Source organism: Hemicordylus capensis, chromosome 6 (assembly GCF_027244095.1).
Source record: "Hemicordylus capensis ecotype Gifberg chromosome 6, rHemCap1.1.pri, whole genome shotgun sequence".
In the NCBI taxonomy this organism is placed as follows: domain Eukaryota; kingdom Metazoa; phylum Chordata; class Lepidosauria; order Squamata; family Cordylidae; genus Hemicordylus; species Hemicordylus capensis.
The window spans coordinates 48,373,992-48,400,301 of record NC_069662.1 but is presented as its reverse complement, the minus strand read 5'-3'; the positions used below and the strand labels follow the sequence as shown (position 1 = coordinate 48,400,301).

The 26,310-nt window shown below is 46.6% G+C and overlaps 1 protein-coding gene and 1 long non-coding RNA gene across 5 annotated transcripts in view; one reads left to right on the top strand and one right to left on the bottom strand.

The window, feature by feature from the left end:
* Nucleotides 1-95: 95 nt before the first annotated feature.
* On the bottom strand, nt 96-22,553 carry LOC128330529 (uncharacterized). The gene is made up of 3 exons (XR_008310134.1): nt 22,451-22,553; nt 2,208-2,365; nt 96-301 (listed from the first exon to the last, which is right to left on the bottom strand). It is a non-coding gene; the product is annotated as an uncharacterized LOC128330529 (long non-coding RNA).
* The window catches only part of ERBB2 (erb-b2 receptor tyrosine kinase 2), a 75,154-nt gene continuing 52,241 nt past the window's right edge, over nt 3,398-26,310 (top strand). The window contains exon 1 of one of the 4 annotated variants that reach the window (XM_053263591.1): nt 3,398-3,682. In XM_053263591.1, the coding sequence (XP_053119566.1) occupies nt 3,601-3,682 (82 nt within the window). In that variant the 5' untranslated portion in view covers nt 3,398-3,600. Of the gene's footprint in view, nt 3,683-14,252; nt 14,290-14,372; nt 14,630-25,427; nt 25,495-26,310 lie in introns of those variants that run through there. The other 3 variants (XM_053263593.1, XM_053263592.1, XM_053263594.1) reach the window with 3 other exon arrangements.

The window sequence follows — 26,310 nt, the reverse complement described above, 5'->3', positions numbered from 1 at the left end:
ATGTAGGTAGGTGAAATATTGGCAACATCTTAAGAGCACTACAAGAACTTGCCTACACAGGAAGTCTAGAATCTTTTATTTTGGAATATTTCCAAAGAAAGTTGGATGGGGATATTTAGCAGCAGGAATAGGAATTTGGCTTCGATGATCCAATGAGCTCCACCTCTTATTCCATGAACTCCTGATGAAGGAAATGATCCAGTCATCTTTGCCATTGTAAACCCTTCCTTGGGACCAGGGCTATTTCAAGCTTTTGCAGGACGGACCCAGGGCAGGAATTGTTTGTGCAGGACCTCCATGACTAGGAACAAAGGAAGCTGCATTATAGCAGTGTTCTTAGATTAATTAATTTTATTTCCATACCGCCCTTACAAAAAATGGCTCAGGGCGGTTCTTGACACTGACGGACAACAGCTTCTCCACGGGTCTCTCCCAGCCCTACCTGGAGAAGCCAGGGCTTGAACCTGGGGCCTTCTGCATGCAAAGCTGATACTCGGTCACTGTTCCAGCCCTGCCAGAACTAGAATAATAGCTGTGTTACAGTAGGCACCCCGCTCAGTGACTGAAGGCAAAGGGCCCTGAGTGACTATGCCCCAGCCCCTGCCCCCACACAGCCCTGTGTGGAACTTTAAATTTAGTAACCAAACTCGATACAGAGCAGACTTGTTGCATTTGCAGCACAGAAGGGCTCATTTCAGCAGCTGTAAAGCTCCTGTTCATTCCACTGAGGCTCTCATAAGAGAATTTTCTGTTTGGATTGTGTGTGTGCGGGGGGAGGGCTTTAAGGGGCAGGGAGGGTGCCCTTACGTGCTCCACCGGCACTCTCCCTAAAACTGCTGGTGTGGGGCTGCAGCATACCTCCTTGCAGCCTCGGTCAGCATTGTACTGGAAGTGGCCAATGGGGGGAAGCAATGGGGCAGGCAAGGGCACCCTCCCTGCCCTTTAAAGCCCCCGCCTCCAAACTGGCTTGAACACCGGACTGTCGAACTGGTTCAGCACTCCACAAACGGAGCTCCACAAAAGTTTGTGCACATCCCTAGAAGCAAGGGAAGAGTAGGGTAGAAGTGATTGTGTGGAAGCAAGGTAGGAGGAAAAGCTACTCAAGTTTTCCTCTTACCTTGCTTCCACACAACGGAGAATTGGGAGCACACACACAAACTCAGGTAGAGTACAGTTTTTGATTCTGTGAATTACTCCTCTGCCTGCTTGCTAAAACCTTTTTTTTTTTTCTTTTGCATTCCCTGATTGTTTATTGGCTAATCTCAGGGGACATTCCACTCCTGTATTTATTTATTTTTTGAAGTAGTTATCTCTGACTACTCAAGATCTGCATACTACATTTTCTTCCTCATTGAGTTCATCTCTTTTCATTGCTAACTGCATGTGCATAATTGAATAAAAATGAAACCATATTTAATTGCTTTGCTCTCAGGTGTGAGGTGCCTAACCTCAAGCTTGTACAGTAGTTGCATTCCTTGATCTGGTAATTCTTTTGTGAGAACACCTCAGATGTTCTCTGCATACACTCAAGGGTATTGTCATCTGAGGTGTTCAACATAATGGTTAAGAGAATGAGCAATGAATCCGGTTCCAGGCTTGAACCTTGTTTCTGCTATGAATTCACTAGGGGATTGTTAGGTTTATGAGATAAAGCATGTAAAGTGCTTTGAGCATTCTGAAGCGTTATATACCGTATTTTATGGACTATAAGGCGCTACGGACTATAAGACGCACCTTAATTTTAATCCAGTTTTTCTGAGTTTTAACATATTAAACTGTTAAAACATATAAGACGCACCTGAATTTTGGCGGATATTTTTTGAGGAAAAAAGTGAGTCTTATAGTCCATAAAATACGGTAAATCTACTAGCAGACCTGGCACAGAACTTCAGCACCCTCTCCGATGCCCACCCGGCCTGCTCCCGCCCGCCCCGTTTCTGGTTGACTTTCAAGCTGGCCCGTCCCCTCCCCTTCTCCCGCCGTCTCCTCATCCTGGCAGCCGGCCCGCTGCTGCCTCCCCGCTGCAGCTGCCTCCCCACTGCAGCCCGCCCGCCCCGCCATCTCCCCACTGCCGCCGCAGCCGTCATCTCCCCACCCCCGTGGCCAGGCTGGCCGCCTCAGCCGTCTCCCTGCCGCAGCCACCATCTCCCTGCCCCTGCGGCCGGGCCCGCTGCCTCCCCAATGTGGCCAGGCCGTCGCCACCTCACCTGCCTCTCCTCGCTGCCAACAGCAACCCAGCCAATCAGGTTCCTCCCTCGCCGGCACGCATAGCCTTGCCACATCCCTACGCATGGCTGGTGGCTGGCTAAGAGAATTAAGTATCATGATGATTCATTCATTTATTTAGCGGAACAGGATCCTGAAACTGACAACAATTCAAATTTGAGGCGGAGCGTTAGCTAGTACAGTATATTCATTTTTCCATCCTGTCTATTTAAAATAGATTCCTCTAAGACAACTCCAAGCACATTTGATATTCAGTATATGGCTGCACACAACTGCAGCAATCCTGGTTAAAGAGCTAACTCGGAGAGCTGAGTCCTGCAGAGCTGATTGTGAGAAATGCGAATTTCTGGGCATGTGGGTCAAACTGCTCCAGTTAACCAGCAATTAACCATATCCATGAGTGAATCCTGGTTATCTGTCCTTCTGGAATTTTTTCACACCCGGTCTTTAGTGGGCATCTCCTCCAACATGAAGCTGTGCTGCTTTAACATAATGGCCAAATTGACCCTGAAGTCCCTGAACAATCAGGGATCACTTCATACGCAATTCAGGTTTTTCATCAAGCGTTAGAGTGTAGCCCGATTTATATGGGGTAAAAAAAAAAAAATCAACTTTCTGAGTGGGTTTTTTTGGGCGACTTTGAACTTGCAGTAAAGCCTCGCCTAAAACCCGCGGTAAAACCTGCTGGTTAAATGCTGGTTTATTGGAGCATTTTGACCAAGACAGCCTGAAATTCTGGGTTCACACAACAGCTCCGTTACGCTCACTAATGCCGTCTAACCTTTTACTAGGGTCCCTTGTGACTGTGTGAATGCAGACTTCACTCCTTTTAATATCTTTATTCCTTGCTGTGTGTTTTTGTTTAATTTAATTTAATCTGAAATTGCATTTTCCTTCCTTTTGTCCATTCAAAGTCAATGCCCTAAACGGGGGGGGGGGGGGGGAAGTCTCCAGTTAGATCACCCTTCGCGAAGAAACTTCAGTTTCCAGGAGCAAGGAGGGAAAGGGAAACTTTAAAAAGTTTCCTGCCCCCTCTTGATTTCCCACGAGGTGTCGAATAGCTTTGACGTGCTCCCGCGAAGAACTCGTTTGCCACTCCCGAGGGAGCTGGAATCCTTCTCTCGGGGGCGCGCTCGGCGCGTTCCCGACGCCCAGTGTTGGTGGAAAAAAAAGAGGTGGTGGCCTCTTTTTCAAGGAAGTGAAAGCGGCTGAAAAGTTGGGTTGCAGCAAGGAAAAGTGGGAAAGGGAAGACGGATTGCGAAAGCAAGCGGGGCACTACGTTCCCCAGGACTACTGCTGCTGCTGGCAAGAGAGCGGTTCGCCTCCCGTCCTCGCTGGCAGGAGTTATGAGCAGGGCTTTGCCATGAGAACACAATGGGGCCCTTTCTCAGGCGCGGCTGTTTTTGCATGGGGTTCCTCTTGGTTGCTGTATGGCCGGCCGCTTGGAGTACAGAAGGTAGGTCTGGGTCTTTGTAACTAGCTGCATGGAGGTTTTTGGATCCTAAAATGGCTAGGAGAGGCAGCAGTAGCGGGTGTGGAGGAGAGGAGCGGAGAGGAGAGGAGCGATCTTCCAGGAGTTTGGAAAGGCAGCAAAGAAAGTGGCCCCAAGTTGGAGGAAATGGCACCCCAGGGAGAAAGGAGCCGTGCAACCTGTGGCCCCGCGGGATTTGTGTTGTAAAATCAAGGGAAGAGAAAGCCGCTCCGTTGGCTATCACGAACTGATCGCCATGTCAACACCGACCGAAATCGGGGGAGAGCGAGCCAACTAGTCCGTTTGGTTGTTGTTACGCTGCAGGTCGGCTTGGGGGAGGCAGGCAGCGAGGTCTTGGGAAAGGGGTCGGCTAACTTTTTTCCTTCGCGTTGAAAACTGACTTCTCTGATGAGCTCCGCTGAGATTTCAGGGTACACGCTGAAAGAAAGTCGCTGAGCGCGGAGTCACTGCCCCGTGGGTGGTGGTGTAGGGTTGCCAACTGGAACTGCCCCTCATGACGCAGGATGTCCCTCATTTCAGGGATGAAATGTCCCTCATTTGGAGGCTGTCCCGCATTTCAGGGATGAAATGTTGGTCCCTAGAGGAACAGCATTTGTCCCTCATTTCTTCACTAGCATATCATTCAGTTACATATCATGCCAATGATTACATATCATGCCAATGATTACATATATGCCAATGGCTCTTGATTACCACTGCATACACCTCCCAGCCCCGCCAGCCCCCACAAACTTGTGTCCCTCGTTCTGGCAATGAAATGTTGGCAACCCTAATGTTGAGCCCCCTTTGCTTTCGCACCCCCTCCTCCGAGATCGAGCTCGTTAAAAGGCGTCAACTTTGCTGACCCGCCTTTGCAAGACATGTTTATGTGCGCAAAGGCGCGATTCCGATCCGTATTGGAGATTATGAGCGTGGAACCATGCGATGGCAATTACTCTAGACTTAAACCTGCCGTCCTATCGTCTGGATCGCATGGGGTGTACGTGTTTGCGTTGCTTTTGCCCTGTAAAGGGAAGAAGAGACAAGATGCTGGCCCATATGAGGATAGGGGAGGAGGCTGGTCTTTCATTTTTCTACGTTTACACTTGGTTTTTTTCTTTGCTACATTCCCAGTGGACCACCAATGTGTCTTACTATTACAAACAAAAGTGCATACTTAAGATCTCTTAACTGTCAAGGTATAACTGATCTGTGTTGTAATCCTATGCCTGTGCTGTTCCTTAAGAACATAGGTAGGATCAGACGGAGATGCACTCAGACCAATACAAAGACTATGAATATTTATATACCGCTTTTCAACAAAAGTTCCCAAAGCGGTTTACATGGAGAAGTAAGATGAATAAATAAAATGGCTCCCTGTCCCCCAAAGGGCTCACAGTCTAAAAAAGAAACATAAGATAGACACCGGCAACAGCCACTGGAGGAATGTTGTGCTGGGGATGGAGAGGGCCAGTTGCTCTCCCTGGTGTAGTGGTTAGAGTGCTGGACTAGGACCAGGCAGACTCGAGTTCAAATCCCCATTCAGCCATGAGACTTGCTGGGTGACTCTGGGCCAGTCACTTCTCTCTCAGCGTAACCTACTTCACAGGGTTGTTGTGAGGAGAAACTCAAGTATGTAGCACACCGCTCTGGGCTCCTTGGAGGAAGAGCGGGATATAAATGTAAAAATAAATAAAAAAATAAAATAAAATAAAGAAAAGGTGCCTCTTAGCAAGGGAGCGATCAGCCTTTTTTGCAAGAATCCTAGCAAGCACTAGGTAGCTTGCAAAGAATCAGTGAGTTAATGGTCCACCAGTGGACCCTGAGCTACCTTCTGCACACCCACAAACTATGAATTGTATGATCATACAACTGTCTTTTCTGTTTTCACACCCCTCCCCCACGCTTTTAGTTTGTATCTTTCTCTTGTAATTGAATATTATGGATACTTCTGTTCTGCTCCATGAGACACATCCACTTTCAGGCTGTTATCTTTAAATGCAGTATAAGTAAAAGGTAAAGTGTGCCGTCGGGTCGATGGCGATTCCTAGTGACCACAGAGCCCTGAGGTTGTCTTTGGTAGAATACAGGAGGGGTTTCCCATTGCCATCTCCTGCATAGCTTGTGATGATGCCTTTCAGCATCTTCCTATATCACTGCTGCACGATATGGGCATTTCCCATAGTCTGGGAAACATACCAGCGGGGATTTGAATCGGCAGCCTCTGGCTTGCTAATAAAGTCATTTCCCCACTGCACCATTAGGTGGCAGTATAAGTACCATCTTATTATTTATTTTTCTATGTAAACTACTTTGAGAACCTTTGTTGAAAAGTGGTATATAAATATTTGTTGTAGTCGCATGCCCTATTGTTTTGGAGGGTCCTGGGGTGTCTACATGTAAAGGGTTTTGTTTTTGTTTACCCAAATGATTGCTTTTCTTGATCTTGCTGCTGCAAGGGACTAGGGTGGGAAAATGGAGAGGTAGTTTGTTTGGAAAAAAACCAGTGTTCAGTTGAGCCTAGTTTATAATAACACAAAGGCCATGATTTGCAGATTGATACACTTCAGGCAAACATCTTGTCTGCATATCATCATAACTAGACAGATTCTCTTATGGGGACAGCATTGGCAAAGGGTCGCCAAAGATATCTCCCTCAACAAAGACCAAGAGGGCGAAGGCTGGGAGAGAATGGGTGGTGTTTCATATATCGGAAGGTGGAAGAGGATGGGACGGAGTTTGGTGGGGGTTGACACCTGGTGGCTTTGGAGGCAGCTTGGATGTTTCTGGTGTCCCAGGAATGGAGCGTGATGGACACTGGATTGTGAATAGCAAAAACTCTCAAGCCAGATAGAAGACTGCTGATGAATGGATGGCACCCAGGTATTTTGCTCCATTTCCTAAGATCTTGATGAGGCGGTGGGTTCCTTGAGCTACTGTTTGGAATCAGTAATTGGCTGGATGAGGCTTAGTTAATAAATGAAAGTGCTGTGCAGATAAGATGGAGCTGGATGGATAAGATGGCAGTCCAGTTGATCTGGGATGAATTGGCTTCTTTGGCTTATCCTGGACAAGTTAAAATTGCTTTGAAGGACTAGGTCTGTAGTGGGGTGGGGGGAGAGACAGGAATCAGCTCTAATACATGATGCTTGGGTGACATCATTGGTGGTAAGGAATATTTTGTGACTGCAGTCACAAAAGATCTGGTTTCTGTGATACATGCACTGGTAGCCTCAAGACTGGAGTACTGTAATGTGGTTATGTGGGCTGCCTTTTGAAAAATGTCTGGAAATTGAGGCTGGCCCAGAATACAAAAGCTAGGCTTTAACATGGTGCCTGTTACAGGGACCATATAATGCCACTCCTGAAAGTGCAGCATGACTAACTAATTAGTATCTGGATTCAACTCAGAATGTAGTGGTTGACCTTTAAAATCCTAAATGGCCCAGAGAGTGCCTTCTCCCACATGTCCCTTTCTCACCTTTGCTTTGAGATGCTCTGTGGGAGCCCTGCTGAGGCTGCTCTTGCCTTCTGAAGTGCATTGAGAAGTGCATTAGGTACAGACTTCAAGCTTTGGTGCTGGAGGCCTCCTTGTTACATAACTCCTTGCTGAAGGAAGTTCATTGGGCGAACTTGCTTCTCCCATTTAGAACAGGAGCCCTTAGCCGATGTGGATGATGGGAGTTGTAATCCAACAGTATCTGAGGACACTGAGTTGGAAAGCCTGGCTTTAGAAGATCTGTACAATCATCATCATCATTACTATTTTAATTTAGGAGAACGTTCAGTTGCTGAGTGAGTTGACTTCTACCTGCCAATTTATCTTGTATATGAATGTTTACGTGTGTGTTTTTATGCTTGATGTTTTAGTTATTTGTTATATGAAAAAAGATATCTTGTAAGTCTTCTAGAGACTTTTGCATTAGTTGGCAGGATATAAAATGCCATGCATCTAACAGCAGTAATGTCAGAATTAAGTAGGTAAAGCTTTTCCTTACCACTTATCTCTGTGTCGGGCGGAAAAAGTACCTGCTCAATCCTGGACATTAGGCTCATTTTAAATGCACAGGAGCAGGGTCGGATTGTTGGTCTGGATATACCTTTATCCAGCACGAACTTTATGTTTTGTATCACCTGAAGTGAAAAGCAGGAACATAGCTACAGTTGAACAGGGGAGAGGGAGATGTCACTGGGTCCCTAAGTGGGCTCCCCACTGGCTGGGCAAGAACTTGCTCTTTACTCTCTCCCTTGTGTCTCTCTGAAGAAGGCCATGGCAGGGGGAGGACCCACCTTCAGGTTTTGCCCCAAGGCCCACTTCAACCGTGCTACACCCCTGGTATAGGTAAGGACTGATCCACGCATTCAGAAAATATAGATACAGATATATGGTGGCATCTTCAGAGAAATGTCCTGTTTCAGGATGCATGTGGATGGATGGCGGGACTTATGTGCTTCATATGCCCTTCTCAAAAACACCATGGGGCTATTCACACGATTGCAGAAAATCGGGCTAGCCTCTGCTAGCCCAATTTTCTGCAACTGTGAGAACCACTGGACTCGGCTGCAAGCCTGTTGGTTCTTGAGCGGGTAACCCACTCCTAAAACCGGGTTTGCGGAGTGAGCGCTCCGCAAACCTGTTTTTTTGGATCATGAGTAGCCGTAGCACGGCTCCACGCCTACTCACGAGGAGACCCCCAGAGGGCCTCCCGGCTCCAGGGGTCTCACCAGCATGCCCTGCGTGCTCGCGCAGGGCATGCTGGAGCTTCTAGGGGCCAATCGGCCCACACTCCCCCCAGCCCCCACCAGCTCCGTCACAGAGCCGGCACTCGTGTGGGCAGCCGCCCCAGCCGCCCAGGGCTCCTGCACTGCTCGTGTGCGGGGAGAACGGGCTTAGCCTGCTCTCCACACTGAGCTCCTGAAACCGGGTCTCACTGATTGTGAGACCCGGCTCCATGCCTGTGAAAAGCCAATAGGTCAGGAAGGTATGCTCTAGCCTGTTCTTCTTCCAAGGGTGCTTCTTTTCTGTGGACATGGAGATCTTGGTGTTTTGTTTAATGAGGGTGAAGATTCAAGGCTGCAGTCCTCCATTTGTTGTCTGCTGTAATACTATTTCAGCAGAGTTGCACCCCATGATTTTTCTGAGCATGTAGGCTAGTTCTGTTGATTATTTGCACTCCATCACTGCACACCTGATCGCTCTCTCTTTCTCTCCATGGCTGGTGGGGAAGCACCATCTCTGCTTGTGCTAGATATGCTCCTTGGGTGTAGCCCTCCTAGAATAGTTCATGTGGGATGGTACCATTTTTAAAAAGACAGTGGTTACTTTGGCCCAGGGCTTCCCAGCCTTGGATCCCCAGATGTTGTTGGGCTACAACTCCCATCATCTTCGGCCTTGTCCAATGTGGCTGGGGAATCAGTGTTCCTTCTAATTTTTTTTTCATCTGTGCACAGAATTTGTTTTGTCCTTGGCAGCAGTATCAAGGCAGTGTGTGCATGTGTGCATTCAGAATGAAGCCTTCCTGATTTAACCTGAACTGGATCTAAAATTAACTGAGCGGACATTAAAAAAACCCCTATGTGCACGTTTTAGGAGGAACACTGCTGGGGATGATGGGAGTCGTAGTCACTACATCTGGAGACTCAAGGCTGGAAACCCCTGACATATATTAGTTAAGCAGGTGAAATTTTTTCCTACCATTTATTAATAGGTCAGATGGGAAAACGTGTCTTTTAAAGCTTTCTGAGCTAATGGCCATTGCATTTTGTGGCAGCAAGTTCCATAAAAATTCATAATGCATTGTGTGAAGAAATACCCTTCCGCCCCCGAATCTGCTGCCAGTCAGTTTGACCTGACCATCTATTAACATACACTTACAGAAACATACAATCCAATGAACAATATGTCATCAGCACTCCCAGTTATCATATACTTAAGTCCACCAAAACTTAAAGATATCTGTATTGATATTTCACCTCTTATGTCACACTCTACCTCCATGCATCACTTGGAGGCACTTTCTTGTAGTCGGAAACATAGTTCAAAATTTGCTGCCCTTAAACTGTACTTCAGATTAACCACTTGAAATGGGGGGGTCTTTTGAGTTGGCTTTGCCTTCACATGTACTTTATGCGTGTGTGTGTGTGTGTAAGTGTAAAGGGTTGAAGTATGTTTTCAAAGGTGTTGGCTGGGTGCTGAAATTCCATGGAATTTTCCGTTGAATGGAGAATGTTGATTTTGCTGGTAGGTCTGCCAAATTGACCCATACCTCCTTTTTCTCACAGATTTACATATTTGGGGCTGATGTTTGCTGTAGAGATGAGACATGAAATTCTGATTACGTTGTCGTCTTAGGCAGGGAAGCAATCTTGGTGGGGTTTTCTGGAATGTTGCAAAACGTCTGATGTGGCAAATGAAGATAAATTCAGAACATGTTCAAATTACACAGCAGGGATTATCTTATCATCTACTCTTGTCAGACTCTTTGCTTTGCTAAGGTTTGTTTTTTAGCTCTTTTACTGTTTTTTTTTTTAAGCTCTTTTGCTCTTTTACAGGCAAGGGCTGTGATGTTTGTAAATAATATTTTGTTCCTTGGACTTTATCTTATCTTGCTTAGCAATTCCATCAGGTAGACCCACTGGTTGAGCTTTTAAGAGAGATATGCTGGCTGGAATCCAAGACTCCTGGTCATTTTTCTTCCTATTCCTAGCTGTATCTGAATGGCTTGTAGTTAGGGATTTAAGAATATAAGCATTGTATATATATTTGAGCTAGCCTTGCCTCCCCACCCCAATGTGTTTTAATTTACACACCATCTGGAGACTGGGCTAGTTTGTCGCTGTTCTGCACACTTTTCAATACTGTCAAAAAGATCACTGCAGGACACGGAGGAGGCAGTTTCAAATGTCTGCGAAAATGAGACTACATTTGTATTGTTTTGCCTGAAGAATTCTGTGTGACTTGAAAGACTGCATACTTTTGGATTGGTTTTAAATAACTCGGGCTGGTGTTTGGTTATAAAAGTGTCCTGCATTTGATAGATGCAAAAAGTGCTTGAGCCAGAGTTCTAGCTAAGAGCATATCTCATTATTGATCATCTTTTTTTATTAATTCATTCTATGTAAACCACTTTGAGAACTTTTATTGAACAGCAGTATATACATATTTGAATTGTACCCAGGTAGCCTAAAATCTGTAACTGTAGTATGATGATACTGGCCTATCATACAAGGTTGTTGACGATTGAGGTAATGTGATTTAAGCAGAAGTTTTTCACCAGGCTGTTTGTTTTCAGCTAGCTTGACCTTGTTTTTCAGCTAGAGCTAGATGCCTTGCAGGTAACATACATTAGTTATGAGTTGCAATCTGAGCAGCCCCTGAGACAGCTCTGATTATTTTGGTGGGGTGGGGTTCTGGACTGAATCTAGGCTTCTCTACTGCTGAACAAATTACCACCACTGTGACCACTGAACCAGTCGACCAGATACACCATTCCAGGAAACTACATTAAGCCACTTGGTATATTGTGTAGAACTGATGTGTAGGGGGAAATACAGGCCTTCTAGGCCTTGAGCTGGATCACACCCGAGATGTAGGTAGTGGGTTGTTTTAACTATCATTACACCAGTCATCTTTGGGAACTGTTTGTTTTATTATATTTATATACTGCTCAGCTGAGCAGTCCTCAAAATGGTTTACAAAAAGAACATTAGAAACAAAATCTAAAATAATAAAAACAACAATAAACACACAACTCAAACAATTAAAAGAGCCAGTAAGGTGATACAGAGACAGCAGAAGTCAAGAGAAGCAGCAATTGCAAATTAAAAGCTGGCCGAAGAGGAAGGCTTTCCCTTGGCACCTGAATGAATACAAATAAGTCACCAGGCAAGCCTCTTTAGGGAAGATATTGCACAGAGAGGGGGCCACTACTGAGAAGGCTTACTCTCTAGTAGCCACTCATTGTACAATTTTGTGTGGTGGCACCCCGAGGAGAACCTCCATAGATGATCTTAAAGAACATCTTGGAGAAGGCACTCCTGATTCAGATAGATTGGTCCTAAGCCATTTAAAGCTCTAAAGGTCAGCACCAAACCTTAAGCTAATTCACATAGACATGTTGATGGTACAATGACTGCAGCATCAGGTGGTGATTTGCATGTGTGAATTGGCAGCCACAGATAGTTGTATCTTATCCAGGCTGGAAGTGCCAGCGTGGTGTGGTGGTTAGAGTGCTGGACTAGGACTGGGGAGACCCGAGTTCAAATCCCCATTCAGCCATGAAACTAGCTGGGTGACTCTGGGCCAGTCACTTCTCTCTCAGCCTAACCTACTTCACAGGGTTGTTGTGAAAGAGAAACTCAAGTACGTAGTATACCGCTCTGGGCTCCTTGGAGGAAGAGTGGGCCATGAATGCAAATAAATAAATAAATAAATAATCTCCAATATAATGTTTTTAAATTAAGTTCATTCACACATTCAGTTGCCACTCCCCAAACATCAATTGTCCTTGTTGAGAGAGGGGAGATCAAGGCTGTTCCCCCTCACATTTTTGTCTCATATCTGCCTTGGGTTTCTGATCCCCTAACACCAGCTTGCTCTGAGTATAGTGGTCTCTGATCTTTTCCGTGCCACTTTTTAACATGGCACACAAGCCTGTATTGAATCTCTCTCATATACAGAAGAAGCCTCCAAAAATCTTCAGTAGACCTAAGCTGAACATATCTACACTAGAAACCCAAAGATGTTTCAGACTGCTGCAACTGTTATAGTTTTTCTAGAGTAAAATTGGATGTTGATGGCTAGGAAGGGTGTGGATAATTCTATTAGGGATCCCTAGAAATCTCTAATTATAACAGATTAAATTCTAAATGTTTAGAGACTCCTTCTGGATACAGAGAGCTGAAGTATGAAAATGATCAAAAGCAGCAGAGAAAAGAGAATGCTTTGCTCGGAGTAGAGGAGAAGTGGGGGTTGTAGGGGAAATGTAGGGTTTGAATCCCCGCTGGTATGTTTCCCAGATTATGGCAAACATCTATATCGGGCAGCAGTGATATAGGAAGATACTGAAAGGCATCATCTCATACTGTGCAGGAGATGGCAATGGTAAACCCCTCCTGTATCCTACCAAAGAAAACCACAGGGCTCTGTGGTCACCAGGAGTCGACACTGACTGGATGGCACAACTTTACCTTTGGGGAGAAGTGAGACAAGAATTTGGAGTGGGGAAGCCTTGATTTCCACTGTTCCATCTCCTCTCTCCACTACGTAGGCAGGGCATTAGCAGGGGCATGTAAACTCCCTCTGCCCAGCTTATTTCCAAAGTGACCTTCAGACTCCCGCCAGAACTAGGATTCTCTGCTCCCCCTCCCCTCTAACTTCTCTGCCATTGCAGCTGCTGTTAAATATTAAGCTCTTAAAGGTTTTACAGAGCAAGCAAGTCACTTTCCAGCAACTGCAGTTTTTCCTCCCCCCCCCCCCACCCCAGCAATTAATGATATAATTTCTTGGTCAACTGTATGGGAAGCCTCTACTTTCTGGGCTCCCAGTGACTCTTTTGGTCATAAGGAAGGTTCCCCAGAAAGGAAAAGAGGAGATAACCACTTAGCACAGACAGCTGGCATTCCTAATCAGATGGAAAACTGGGAATGAACAGGGCCCCGACCAAGACATGTTGTTCCTGTCCTCAAGCAGCTGCAATTCACTAGCTGAGAAGCACCTCTCAGAATCCCTTGCAGTGCCACAGCGAATGCTGATGAGCAGCTCCAGGATCCATTGTCCAGGACAATGCAAAAGTGCATCCCAGCATCCTTTGGGGCATTGCATGAGATTCTAGGGTGCACCTTTTTTTTTGACTGGGTGCTGCTTTCTTGGTTTCAGCAAAAATATTACTGTCCCAAATGACAGCTGCATCTGCAATATTGTAGTTCGTTCTCTCTCTCTCTCCCTACAAAAAACCCCCCAAAACAAAACAGTGTGACTTTTATACACGAAATAAAGATTTACAGAGAGGCAGAATATTCTGTGGGGTAGATGCTTCTGCTGAAGTACTGCAGCTGCCTGAGCACAGGAACATGTCTTGGTCTGGCCCTGTTCATTCTCAGTTCCTCATTTGATTCGGAATGCCAGCTGCCTGTGGTACAAATACGACAAATATTTATCCTATATTTCTTAACCTTGGGCCGCCAGATGTTGTTGGACTACAACTCCCAGAATCCCCAGACATGGTCTTTATGGCTGGGGATTCTGGGAGTTGTAGTCCAACAACATCTGGGGGCCCAAGGTTAAGAAACCCTGCTGTATACCACTTTGCAACAAGAGTTCCCAAAGCGGTTTACATATGGCTCCCTGTCCCCAAAGGGCTCACAATCTTAAAAACACACCCCATAAGATAGACACCAGCAGCAGCCACTGGAGGGATGCTGCACTTGGGTTGGATAGGGCCAGTTGCTCTCCCCCTGCTAAATCACCACTTTTAAAAGGGAATCACCACTTTTAAGAGAATCACCACTTTTAAAAGGTGCCTCTTTGCTCAGTTAGCAGGGGTGAGTGGCAGGGGTGGGGGAGTAATTGCTGGGAGAGAGCACTTGATTGGGTAAGTTCTGCCTAGACTTCTAATTAGCCCCTTACGTGATCACCTGTGGTGAGTAAAAATTGCCTCTAGGCGAGCCCCCCCATTGTTGCAGAGAGGAGTGTTGTAGCTGTTATAGCTCCTTTGTTGTTTACCTGTGCTATGTGAGCTACACTGTAACATTTTCAGATCAGAGTTCCAAAGCTGGGAGAAAGACAGAGAGGCTGCTGTTGGCTCTCTGCTATGATTATTGTTCTTTTTGACTTATTGTTTTTTTATCGTGGTGTGGAATTGCAGATGATACTTTTTTTAAAAAAAGGATGATTTAAACATTTGCTCATCTATGCAACTGAGGAGTTTGTATGTAAGTTCGGCTTTTCTAATAGCATCTTCCAGTGTTTATCTGATGCCATCTCTCTCCATGTGAGTTCCTAGTGTCCACATGAAGCTTATTGTGGGCCAAGCGCAGTACTGTGATTTGTTTTCAGTGCCAGGAGCTTAGCTCTAGAATGTGAAACAGTGCCTCTGAGTACATGCAGAATTCCTTTTCCTCAGCATGAAGTACCTACAGCTAATCTCCTGGAACTGGAAGAAAGGGTTGTAGGGCTGAGGGTTGAACTCCTCAAGATAGGTTTGAACTCTGGTATGCTACTTTGGAAATTAAACATTGAGGCGAGTCTCATGCTCTCCCCGCAGACGATCATTCCTGCAGCTCTGGGTGGCCGGATCAGCCACCCACACAGCTGCTGGCTCCGTCACGGAGCCGGCGGGGGCTGCGGGGATCGGGGGCCGCATGCCCCCCAGAATTTCCAGGATGCCCCGTGCGAGTGCGTGGGGCATCCTGGAGAGACTTCCTGGGCCGGGAGGCTTGTTTTAGCCTCCTGGCTGGGGTCTCCTTGTGTGTTGCCATGGTGCAGAGCCACAGCACGGCAATACATGATCAGATAGACAGGGTTATCAGACCACTCACTCCACTAACCTCATCTAAGGGGAGGGGGAATTAGGAGGGTTTGCTGCCAGGATAGCAGCACACGATCCTCCAAAAGCGGGCTAGGCTTCGTGAGAATCTCCTCAGTGTGTTAGAAATTATTGTGAAGGAGTGTGTATATAGTATTTCCCCCTCAGGGGTGTGTGTGTGTAGACATATTCTGTTCCGAAATAGGCAAGTTTAGAAATAGGGATATATTTTGTAATGTGTGGATAAGGTTTGTGCATGGGCTCTGGAATGCTCTCCACCTTTTGTTGTTTGAATGCTGGTGTGCTTGGGTGGGGCCTGGGGCTCATCAGACAGACAAGGCCCCATGAGCTATGCTGTATTGCTTTGTTGCTATGCCACCAAGGAGCCAGCCATAGGTGGGCTGGGGAGCAACTGCTGAGGAACTGCACACATGCGCCTTGTAGTCTAGGATTCAGTAGCATTTGAAATGATATGTGGGCTGAATTACACAGCCTTAATACCCTAGTGGGCATGAATTGGCTACACAGTTTAAGCATACACTCTAAATGCAAATAATGCTGCTTTTATGCAATAAAATACTGGCAACCAGATCACGTTTCTGCCATTTATACACACAATACTGGCACCCAGCCCAGAAGTAGTAGCTTCCCCCCCCCACCACCGCAATAGCCAATGCCACTCTCCCCCCTGGCCATTGTGTCCTGCAGATCATTGAAAGATGAGGCAAGAGGGTCACAACCCTCTACAACCTTCTTGTCTTGCTTTTAACACACAGGTTATTCCCACTCGGCCCCACCTCCCAGGAGCCACTTCCTGATTCTCAGTTTTTATCAGAAAATGAAAACACGCAGAATGATGAGGAAATTGGAAGGTGATTTGAGAGTTGCTTGTATCTGTGCCAAACATGAATAGTATATACAAATGTCCTCTTGACTTTGACTTTGTCCCCTTATGAGTACTTTAATTTCCATGAATTCAGAGGGAGGGGGCTGTGTAGTGCAGTGGCATAAACGTGGGTTCCAAATGAATGGCAGGACACCTCTCTGCTACAGATAGGTATTTTACCAATTGCATGGTCTCTGATTTATGCTAGTTAATGCTGTAACCAACATTAACCAAAATTTCCAAACTGTTCTAAGAGATCCATGTATTTAAGGACAGACTCTTGAGCTTTTGCAAGAAGCAAGAAGGTGTCGTCGGCATATAGGGCAATTTTATATTCTTGTTGGTCCATTACTATCTCTTTGATGGTACATTTTGTCGTACTGTGCATGTTAGGGGTTCTAATGCCAAATTAAAAAGGAGAGGGGACAATAGGCACCCCTGTGTAACTCCATAATTTAAAGGAATGGGTCTTGATCACACACTATTTGTACAGATCTTGCTCTAGGCGTTTTCTATATGGTATGAACCCAGTCTAAAAATTAAGACAGAAAGTTAAATTTCTTAAGGGCTGCCATAAGAAAATTTATTTGGACTCTGTAAAAGGCCTTGTCTGCATCTAAGGATAAGATTAAAACCTGAGAGGTTCCTTGGGCTGTAATGCTCATAATGTTGTGCAATAAGCATCAATGATTTGCTCCTTGTCTCCTCAGTATGAAACCTACTTGCTTCTTGCAAGCAGATTGGAACATAAGGAACTCCCGAGAGAGAGAGAGAGAGAGAGAGAGAGAGAGAGAGAGAGAGAGAGCGAGCAACTAATCCTTAGTGCAGAGTCTGGCACCACTAAATAAGTAAAACTGTTTGAAATTAAAGATTGGAGGAGAATGATAGTGAAAATGGGTTTACATTCACACTTTTTGAATATTTGAAGCACTTAATGTACATTATTATGCTAATTAATCAAAAAAGCCCCTCACCCTGTATGGTAGGCTGGCATATCATCCATAATGCAGATAAGAAGCTTGGGGTGAGTTCACGGAAGAGATTTGAACTGGGGACTTCCTGGTTCATAGCTCAGTCTCTTAGTCACACTAGATTAAAATTTCCTTCTGAGTGGATTGGCTTCTGCCTGCAGTGATACTTTCTCATTTCTTATGGCACACTGTGACTTCTGTTGTGTGAGTTGATCTATGGGGAGCTGTTGTGTGGACAGTTCTGTCTCTTGGCTAAGTGGGGCGGGTGGGGGAGCAAAAGACCCAGCTCTTTGATCTGGGGGCAGTGGAATATCAAGTCAGCTTGTAAGCTCCCACATGATCCATGCTGCTTCATGCAATGCAGATCTCCAGAGGCCGGGATGATGCATTCTGGCCTCCATGTATCCCACAATGCACTGCACAATGAGTGCGGTGCATTGGGGGATACCCCCGTGAGATGGGCACTCTAGGCACTGATCTCTGTGATGATCCTGGCATCAGAATTAAGTGCGCACTCATGCCCTTAACCTCGGCTATTGGTCAGGCTCCAAAATGGGGTTAAGCTGGCGAGCAGTGCTGAGATCTGCATGGATCCCGGCACTGTACGTGAGCAACCTAACCCAGGCTGGGCTGCTCTAGCTATGTGAAATATAACATCCTTGTCCTCTTCTTCCCCCTCCCCCCCCCACCCCTGGCCACTCCAAATTCCTGACCAGGTTCAGTATTGTAGTTCAACAACTCTGCTCATGAAAAGCAGAGGGAAGCTGGTCTTGTGGTAGCAAGCATGACTTGTCCCGTTAGCTAAGCTGCAGTGGGGGAGCCACCATTGGGCCAATGGGTTCAAAGAACCCGGGCCATGCCCAATCAGGGGCCGCTCCTCGCAGCCCCGACACCACCCCCCCATGTCTGACGTCAGACGCGGGAGTGCAGGTTTAGCTCCTGCACCTGCATGGCCCCTTCAGGAGTTAAAAGGCTGGTGCTGCCTTCGCAGCACAGCCAGGAGCAGCTCTTTCCTGCAGGGAAGAGCTGCTCCTGGCTGCGCTGTGAAAGCAGCACCAGCCTTAATTTAGCTCCCAAAGGGAGCCTCTTTGGGAGCTAAACTCCAACTCCTGAACGGAGCCTCAAGTCTCCGTTCGGGAGCCAGACCATGGGGGGTGGGGTCAGCAGGACCATGGCTGCACACAGGCCACCGGTGGTCAAGCTCCGCCATTGCTAAGCAGGGTCCGCCCTGGTTGCATATGAATGGGAGACTTGATGTGTGAGCACTGCAAGATCTTCCCCTCAGGGGATGGAGCCACTCTGGGAAGAGCAGACAGTTCCAAGTTCTCTCCCTGGCACCTCCAAGTTAGGACAAGATTTTATTTATTTATTTTTTTAATAGGACAAGATTTTTTTTATTGAACCAACCAACTACCAAAGCATACAGTACGTTGCCAAAGCACAATTATATACAAAGTAGTTGTTTGTACATGATATATCTACAAAGATTTACACACAATGATTTGGAAACCCACAAGGTTATGAAGTATATGCAGGTAGTACTGTAACTCGGGGGGTGGGGGATTTCAAGGCACATCAGGTAATCGGGGGGGGGGGTTTAACATCCGACGTCCATTTCCACAATTTGTCCCATTGCTGTTTAGAAGATATACTCTTGTCTTTTTGCACATAACCATACAAACTTTTCCAGAAGAGATTTACTGTCTCATCTGCGTGAACCTCTTGGTCGCGTCTTCCCTCCCTATTCCTATGCAGGAGCATTGCATAAATGACATACAGGTTTACTAACCTGATTATGAGGAGGGGAGCATTCCAATTCCCTAGTATGAGGGCACCCGTTCCATCCCGTTTCCTTGAAGGTTTCTTTCTGGGACCTCGAAAAGAGGTTCTATCGCTCAAACCCGAGGTTAGTTCTTCCCAAGTCTGTTTTTCCAAATCAGGCCACTCTAACAGCTTGTTTACTCCCTGCCACACTCCTTTGGCTACCACACACACTTTAAAGAAATGTGAATGGGTTTCCCTGAATGTTTTGCCTAGCTCACTAGCTTTCTGTTTGCAGGTGATTTTAGGACACTCTTGCTGGTCCTCTGGGAGCCATGGCTTAGCCGCAATAAGTGGTAGTACTTGGGCTGAGAGAGACTCATGCCTGCAACCTTGGAGAAGCCGCTGTCAGTCTGTGTAGACAATGCTGAGCTAGATGGACAAATGGTATGCCTCAGTATATGGCAGCTTTCTTTGTTCCTATGAAGGGGGAAGAAAGGTACCTACCCTTCAATAAATTCTGGGGAACTGAAAGAGCAAAACATTCAAAGAAGGGTTGCCAATCAACCCAACTGTTTCCAGAGAAACCCACTTTTTATAGAATAACCTTTGGTTGTACTAAAGTGGAAAAACTTGCATATTCAGGAATATCCATTTAATTAGACATCTGGACAACTGCTATTCCCAGCTCGCGTGAGTGCACTCTCTCTCTCTCTCTCTCTCTCTCTCTCGCTCTCTCTCTCTCATGCACTCAGCTCTAAAAGGGGCAGGAATATTCTACTGATAGGTGCATAGAGGAGATTTTTTAGCAGAAGTAATTGAGATTGAAAAAGGAACAATTTTGGCATACTTTCCAGCCTTGTTTTTCTCAGTATGTATGCTGAAGTCCAACAGTATCTGTTTTTATTCGGGGAAAGATTTTTCACATTTTGCTAGTATGAACTTGCAGTTTTGAAATTTTAAGTATTTGGGGAATTAGATCTGTACTCTTTCCCCCTGCCCCCGTAATCTTCTTGACAGTTGTGTGACAGCTGGATATTCAACAGGTAAAGTTTAACCACATGGCTCTGTGGTCACCAGGAGTTGACACCGACTTGACGGCACAACTTTACCTTTAAAGTTTTTCATAGCATGGAAGAGGGATAGAGATGAAGGCAATCTGGCTTATTAATACAGGTGGATACTCACTGAACAGCAGCTACCCGATAATATCTTTTAAATTGTACATCTTGCTTTGCCTGAGTCCTGCCTTCTTGGTGGAGAGGTGGACTAAATTGCAGTCGTGCCTAGCATCTATTACCTTGGACCAGTTAGAACAAGCCTTCGATCCTCTCAAATGCTTGAGGTAAGAGAGTGGGTGCACTGCACATGTCCTCCCACTTCTGGTGTATAGTTTTGCCACAGTTTAATCATGCAGGGGAGGTTTGTCTGAATTGCCCCTCATTGTGTGGATATGTTGAGGAGTGGGCTGAATGAGCCACTGCGTGATTAAGGAGTGGTGTGATGGTGCACCAGAACTGAGGGGAGATGTGTGTCCCTGGTCCTCACCTATATGTTTGGAAGGGCTGGTTGGCACATTGTCTGAACCAGCCCAGTTACTGAGGCTTGCCAAGAGCATGGACATCTCCCTCCCCTCTCCTCAAAAGCTTATTCGTAGTACAAACTCAAAGGCCGTGGGAGAAATGAAAGGAGAAGATATTTTCAGTAGATGTATGATGCAGATATGGCAAGGCGGGATTTGATTGCTGCACCTCTGTTGTGTCAGACTAACATCCAAGTAGTTCACCATACAGTTTCTAACAACCACCAGTCAGATGACTCTGGGAGCCTTCAGGCAGGATGTAAAGAATGGCTGTGGTCTATCTTCCATGGAGCCATCTAAGCCATCTACCTTGTGGCAGTGAATTCCATAGATTAATTAGGTATTTGTGAAAGTGTGTGTGATGCTGCCTACATTTGTTTTTCCTTCTATCTCTGCAAACATGGCAAGTCTGGCGTGGGAAAAGGAGTAATTCAAAACATGGCATACTATGGCGTTGCATTAAATGTTGGGTCAAAGGTCTGGTGACTTTCAGGAGCGATCTTGAGAAAGTCATTTTTCTCTGTATAGTCTAGTATTCTGATTCTAAAAGTGCCCACCAAATTCCTCTGGGGTGGTTATGGCAAACATGAGGGTAGCACTGTACCATTGTTCTTTGTCCTTACAATTTGATATTCAGAGTTATACTGCCTCTGAATGTGGAGGTTCTATTTATCTATCATGGCTTCCTTTTCGGAGGGGACTTCTATAGGCAGAGTTGTGGTGGAGTGTGTGAGGGGAGTCAAGGTAACTCCATTCTTGGTGGAGTGATTGGAATGGCAGGCTTGTCACTCCACCCCCCATCCCCCAATTTTGGAGGTGCCAGCCACCCCTCTCAGTAGCTTCTTATCAGACTTACTATGAACCTCTTGTTGGATTATTTTTAAAGAACTTACTTGCTTGCCTGTGTCAGATTATGGACCGGGTCTCACGATCAGTGAGACCTGGTTTTTCCAAGTGCCCAGGGAGGGAGCCCTGGGCAGCCGGATCAGCCGCCCACACAATTGCCGGCTCCGTGACGGAGCTGGCGGGGGCTGGGGAGCTCGAGGGGCCGCATGCCTTGCGCGAGTGTGCCGGATATACTGGGGAGACCCCCAGAGGTGGCTTTTTGCCTCCCCTCTGGGGGGGTCTACTCGTGAGTAGCCGCGGTGCCTGGGTTTGTGGAGCGCTTGCTCCGCAATCCCGGGATAAGGGGAGGGGTACTTGAGTGGGTTACCCGCTCTAGAACCACCGGGCTTGCAGCTGAGCCCAGTGGTTCTCACGATCAGCAAAAATCGGGCTAGCGGAGGCTAGCCCGATTTTTTGCTGATCGTGAGAATAGTCCCTATATTTACTGGTGTGTTTACAGATGTCTTATCCACCTTTCCAGTAAAAACATCTTTAAAATGATTTGAGGGGCATGCGTTTTCCCCAACAATTAAAGATGTGGGGGTGCTCTCTAGAACTGCCATCCTCAACAAAGTTAGTTTTAACATGCTCGCCCGCTCTTCGTCTACTAAGCAATAGATGAGAGGAAGAGCCTCCTGTTCATCTGGGTGGCCTAGGCCTGAGGCCTCCTTCTGCCTGTTGCTGGGAGACCGGGTGGTGGACATGCCGAGAATTCCGGCAGCTGCAAGTTGACTTTATTACTGGCCCTTTCAATAGATTGTCCAGTAAGAGAGTCCCGCTGTGCACTAGACACAGGAGAAACAAGACAGTTGTTTGGCAAGGGAAATGGTCTCAATGGCTCAGCCTTGGGGGTAGCCCCCTTATGTGTCTTCCATGCACACAGCCTTATAGTTTCCTTTTGGTTTAGAGCAATCCCTTTTTCTCTTGACCAGGCTGTCTAAACCTTTCCTGCCTGTTGCTCCTGGAGGAAACTGACCACCATTGATTTGTCTACAAAAATAGCCATGTTGATCATCTGAGCCTTGCTCAGGATGCCTCCGCCCTCAGAAGTTCCATGGGTTGCTGCTGGAAACTGGGAGCTGCTCAAAGGAGTTCTGCGGGGAGAGCGGGTTTGCCTGACCCTCCCCGCAGAGGATCACTTACCCTTCCCTGGGTGGGCAGGTTGCCCGCCGTGATGAGCGGTGGCTCTCCTGCGGGCCGCCCGTGGCTTGCCTGCCAGCTCTGGGGATGCACAGCACCCTGCCCCCCGGAGCCCCAATAATGCACTGTGCGAGTGTGCGGTGCATTCTGGGACACCCTCGCCCCCGAGTGTGCCCGCCGTGGCTGCAAGCAGCCACAGCAGACACACGATCAAAGAAATGAGGCTAAGGAAGTGCTTGCTCCCTTAACCTCATTTAATATGGAGGCTACTTTGGCCGGTTTGCCGTTATATGGCCATCAGGATCGGCCACGATCCTGGTGGTTCACATGAGCGTGCAAAACTGGGCTGGGCTCCCTTAGCCCGGTTTTGCACGCTCGTGTGAATAGCCTCTGGGCCTACTCAGTGGTAATATCTTTATGGAACATCTTCCCTAGAAATATATGTTTGGCGCTCTAACTTTTTATACACACGCGCGCGCATACACACACACACTTACTTTCAAGATAACCAATACAAACTGTTTTTGTTTTCCTGAGCCTATTATGTTTTATTGTATTTTGCTGCTGGGCTTCACTGTTTAATTTGTGTTGTGTAATTGTTCATTCAATTGCTGTTTGGTTGTGTTTTTTTATTGTTCTCTTTACATTTTAGATTGTAAGCTACATTGTAGATGGTGTAAGTGGTAGAAAGTGGAATAAAAATGTTTTAAATAATTATATATTTGCTCTGGGATGCAGAACCCCCAAAGTTGTTGGGACTGCTGCTAGGATTTAGGGGCCTCCACAGCCAACATATATCTTTTTCCAATCCCATACCATATTTTGAAATGGACCAGCATTGTTCTTGATGTCTGCCCTCCCTGATGTTTGGGGTTCCTGAAGCCTCCCCCCCTTGTGTCTGGAAACTTATCTATGTTGTTTACTGAAATATGTGGTTGCTCCGACGCATTCCTGGGTAGCCTTGCTCATTAGGCTGGTGACTATTTCTATCCTTAAAAAAAAAAAAAAAAAAAAGATTCCTGCAGGGGCAGCAAGTGGTATAGTTTTGAGCCTTTTGCAGTTAAAGAATGAGGGAGCTCACTTTCTTCCCTCTCCCCTAGGGTCCAACAATCAGATTCGCTTCTGCCCAATATGAAGGCTGTTCTCACGAGCAGCCAAGCCTGCCCGTGGCTGCTCGGGAGAAGCAGCGGGAGGCAAGCAGCTGCTGGCGCTGCTGCAGCAGCAAACCCACCTCTGGTGCCTGCAGCTTAAATGGGGTTAAGGGAAAAAGAGCTCCCTCAGCCCCATTCCCCCCCCCACCCGCAATCGTCTGCCAGAGAGCAGCCAGGACTGGCAGACTGTGTGGCTCCTGGCTGGCACTGGGGATTACCCACAATGCACCACACACTCTTGTGGTGCATTATGGGAGTTCTCGGGGGAGGGGGGGAGACAGTGCCAGCCCCCAACCCTCCGCGCTGTGAGAAGTAGTGGAGGATTGTCTGGGTGAGCAACCTGCTCACTCGGCACCTTCCATCCATGGATCCTCTGTGGGGAAGGGAAGGTAAAAAAACCTTCCTCCCCACCCACCCACCCACCCGCCAAGCCCTTCTCATAGATCATGAGAAACGGCTCATAATTTATTACTCTAAAAACTGTTTTCAGTAGTGTTGGGGCTCAACTCAAAGCTGTGTGAAATAAAGGTGGAGTGACTGTGTGCAAAGCATCTTTCCGCTCCTCACTTCCATAGTCACGGCCAACATTCAAACAGAAGGAAGAGCTTCTAGAGCAGGCAGAAAGTGTGATTACTAGGAAGACTTAAACACCAGTAGCACCTCTCTTATGCTTCCTGTGTTGATATGATAGAATAAAAAGAAGAAGAATGATTGATGATTGACTTATATGCTGCTCTTCAACCAAAGTTCTCAAAGCGGTTTACATAGAAAAATAAATAATACGTAAATAAGATGGTCGCCTGTTCCCAAAGGGCTAACAATCTAAAAAGAAACATAAGGCAGATACTATCAGCAGCCACTGGAGGGATGCTGTGCTGGGGTTGGATAGGACCAGTTGCTCTCGCCCTGCTAAATATAAGAGAATCGCCACTTTAAAAAGTGCCTCTTTGCTCAGTTAGCTGGGAAGCGGCTGAGCTAAAGGACCTTCGTTTGAGTTAGCAAGAAATGAATCGGTGTCTGCCATCTGATGAGCAGCTCCTCACTGTGCCTGTACTTCTAGATCATCCAGTGACAACAGGGCTGGGAGAAGTGGGGTTGTTGATCTTGATTCTAGCTGGCGCCTGCTGCGTGGGTATGGCTGAGATGTGTCAGAGGCGGAGCGTGTTGTCTCCACCAGCATTGCTTCAGAGAGATACTTTTCCTTTCTAAAACATGCCTGGCTTGAAAAAGCAGTTCAGTCATCAGTCCTTGCCAACTGCCTGGGGGTGACCTACTGACATAGTTGATCCTTAGGGAGAAGGGCTGGACTGCCGCTTCTGCTATGTGCAGTTGTTCCCCAAAGAATCCAAAAAAGTCAATTCTGGCCTCAGCTTGGAAGTGCTGTGTGTACTGACTGATGTGAAGTGGGAAGAGTCCAGTAAAGGAGACTTCAGCCTCTTCAGAACCAGGACCCCAAACGACAAAGTATTCCCCCTCCCCATAATTATTCACCTTTCTCCTTCTTGGCTCATGGCGGGGGGGAGGGCAGTTGCACCTTTTAATATTTGTGAAGAAGAGGGGATTTTGACAGGTTAATTTTGAAATTGAAAGTTGAAATTCCAGCTTCTGCGCAAGTATTATTAACCATAAAGGAACTCTTGTCCCCCTCTGACCATAATCTCTCCTTATTTCTTTTCTTAAAAGAAACAAAAGTTAAAACTGTAGTGGCACCAGTGGTGCAGCCCCACTTAGAACTAGACATGACCCACTCATTAAAGACCAGTGTTCTAGTCTGTGGCTGGTGTAGTGCCTAAAAATTTAAGCTGTGAGCAGATGTTGTCCTTGGTTCAAATCTCACCTCTGCCACAAGGTCCTTGCATGCCATTATTTTTCTCAGCCTCTTCATTTGTAAGGGAGGTCAGTATTACTGCTGTTGTCCTGGCCTACTTTTCAAGGCTGCTGCTATTTTATTGAAAAATATGCCCTCAACAAATTTTTGCAGCTAGACTTCCCATGTTTTGCATTTAGACTAATGTAAAAGTTGTTTTGATTAACAGTCCACCCTACAGAAAGGGCTCTGGGCAGAAATAAAAAGGCCCCCACAAAAATAATCCTATGCATCCCTTGTCCCTGGGCTAGTTTGCCATCTAAGGCCAATTAAGACTCAGAATTGGGAAGATATGCAAATCCTTCACAAGCACTCTTGTTCTTTAAATAAAAACTGCTAGGTTTTTGTGTGTGTGCTCTCCTCCAAAAAACTGTCTGCATGTTGCTATGCCACAGACTTGCAATCTAGGTGCAAGCCCCACATAGCTCACCAGCCATGAATTGTGGTCTGCTGTGTACTTGTCAATCCCCCTGTTTCTGAAGGTCCGAGGAAGGCAGTGAAACCAGGTATATCGCGCCTTGGGTGGTGGACTGCATTTGACTTAGTGAATCAAAGCTGTTCAGGCCTGTGATACTAGAACATGGGAAGCTGCTTCATACTGAGTCAGACCATTGATCCATCTAGCTCAGTGCTGTCTACACTGACTGGCAGTGGCTCTCCAAGGTTTCAGGCACGAGCCTTTCCCAGCCTTACTTGGAGATACCAGCAGTTGACTTGGGGGCCTTCTGCATGCAAAGCAGATGCTTCACAACTGAGCTGTGGCTGCATTCTCTTTAAAGTATTTGAAGTGGAGGGGAGGAGAAACCTACTCTCCAACATTTCACAGATGGAAAACAGGGGCACCT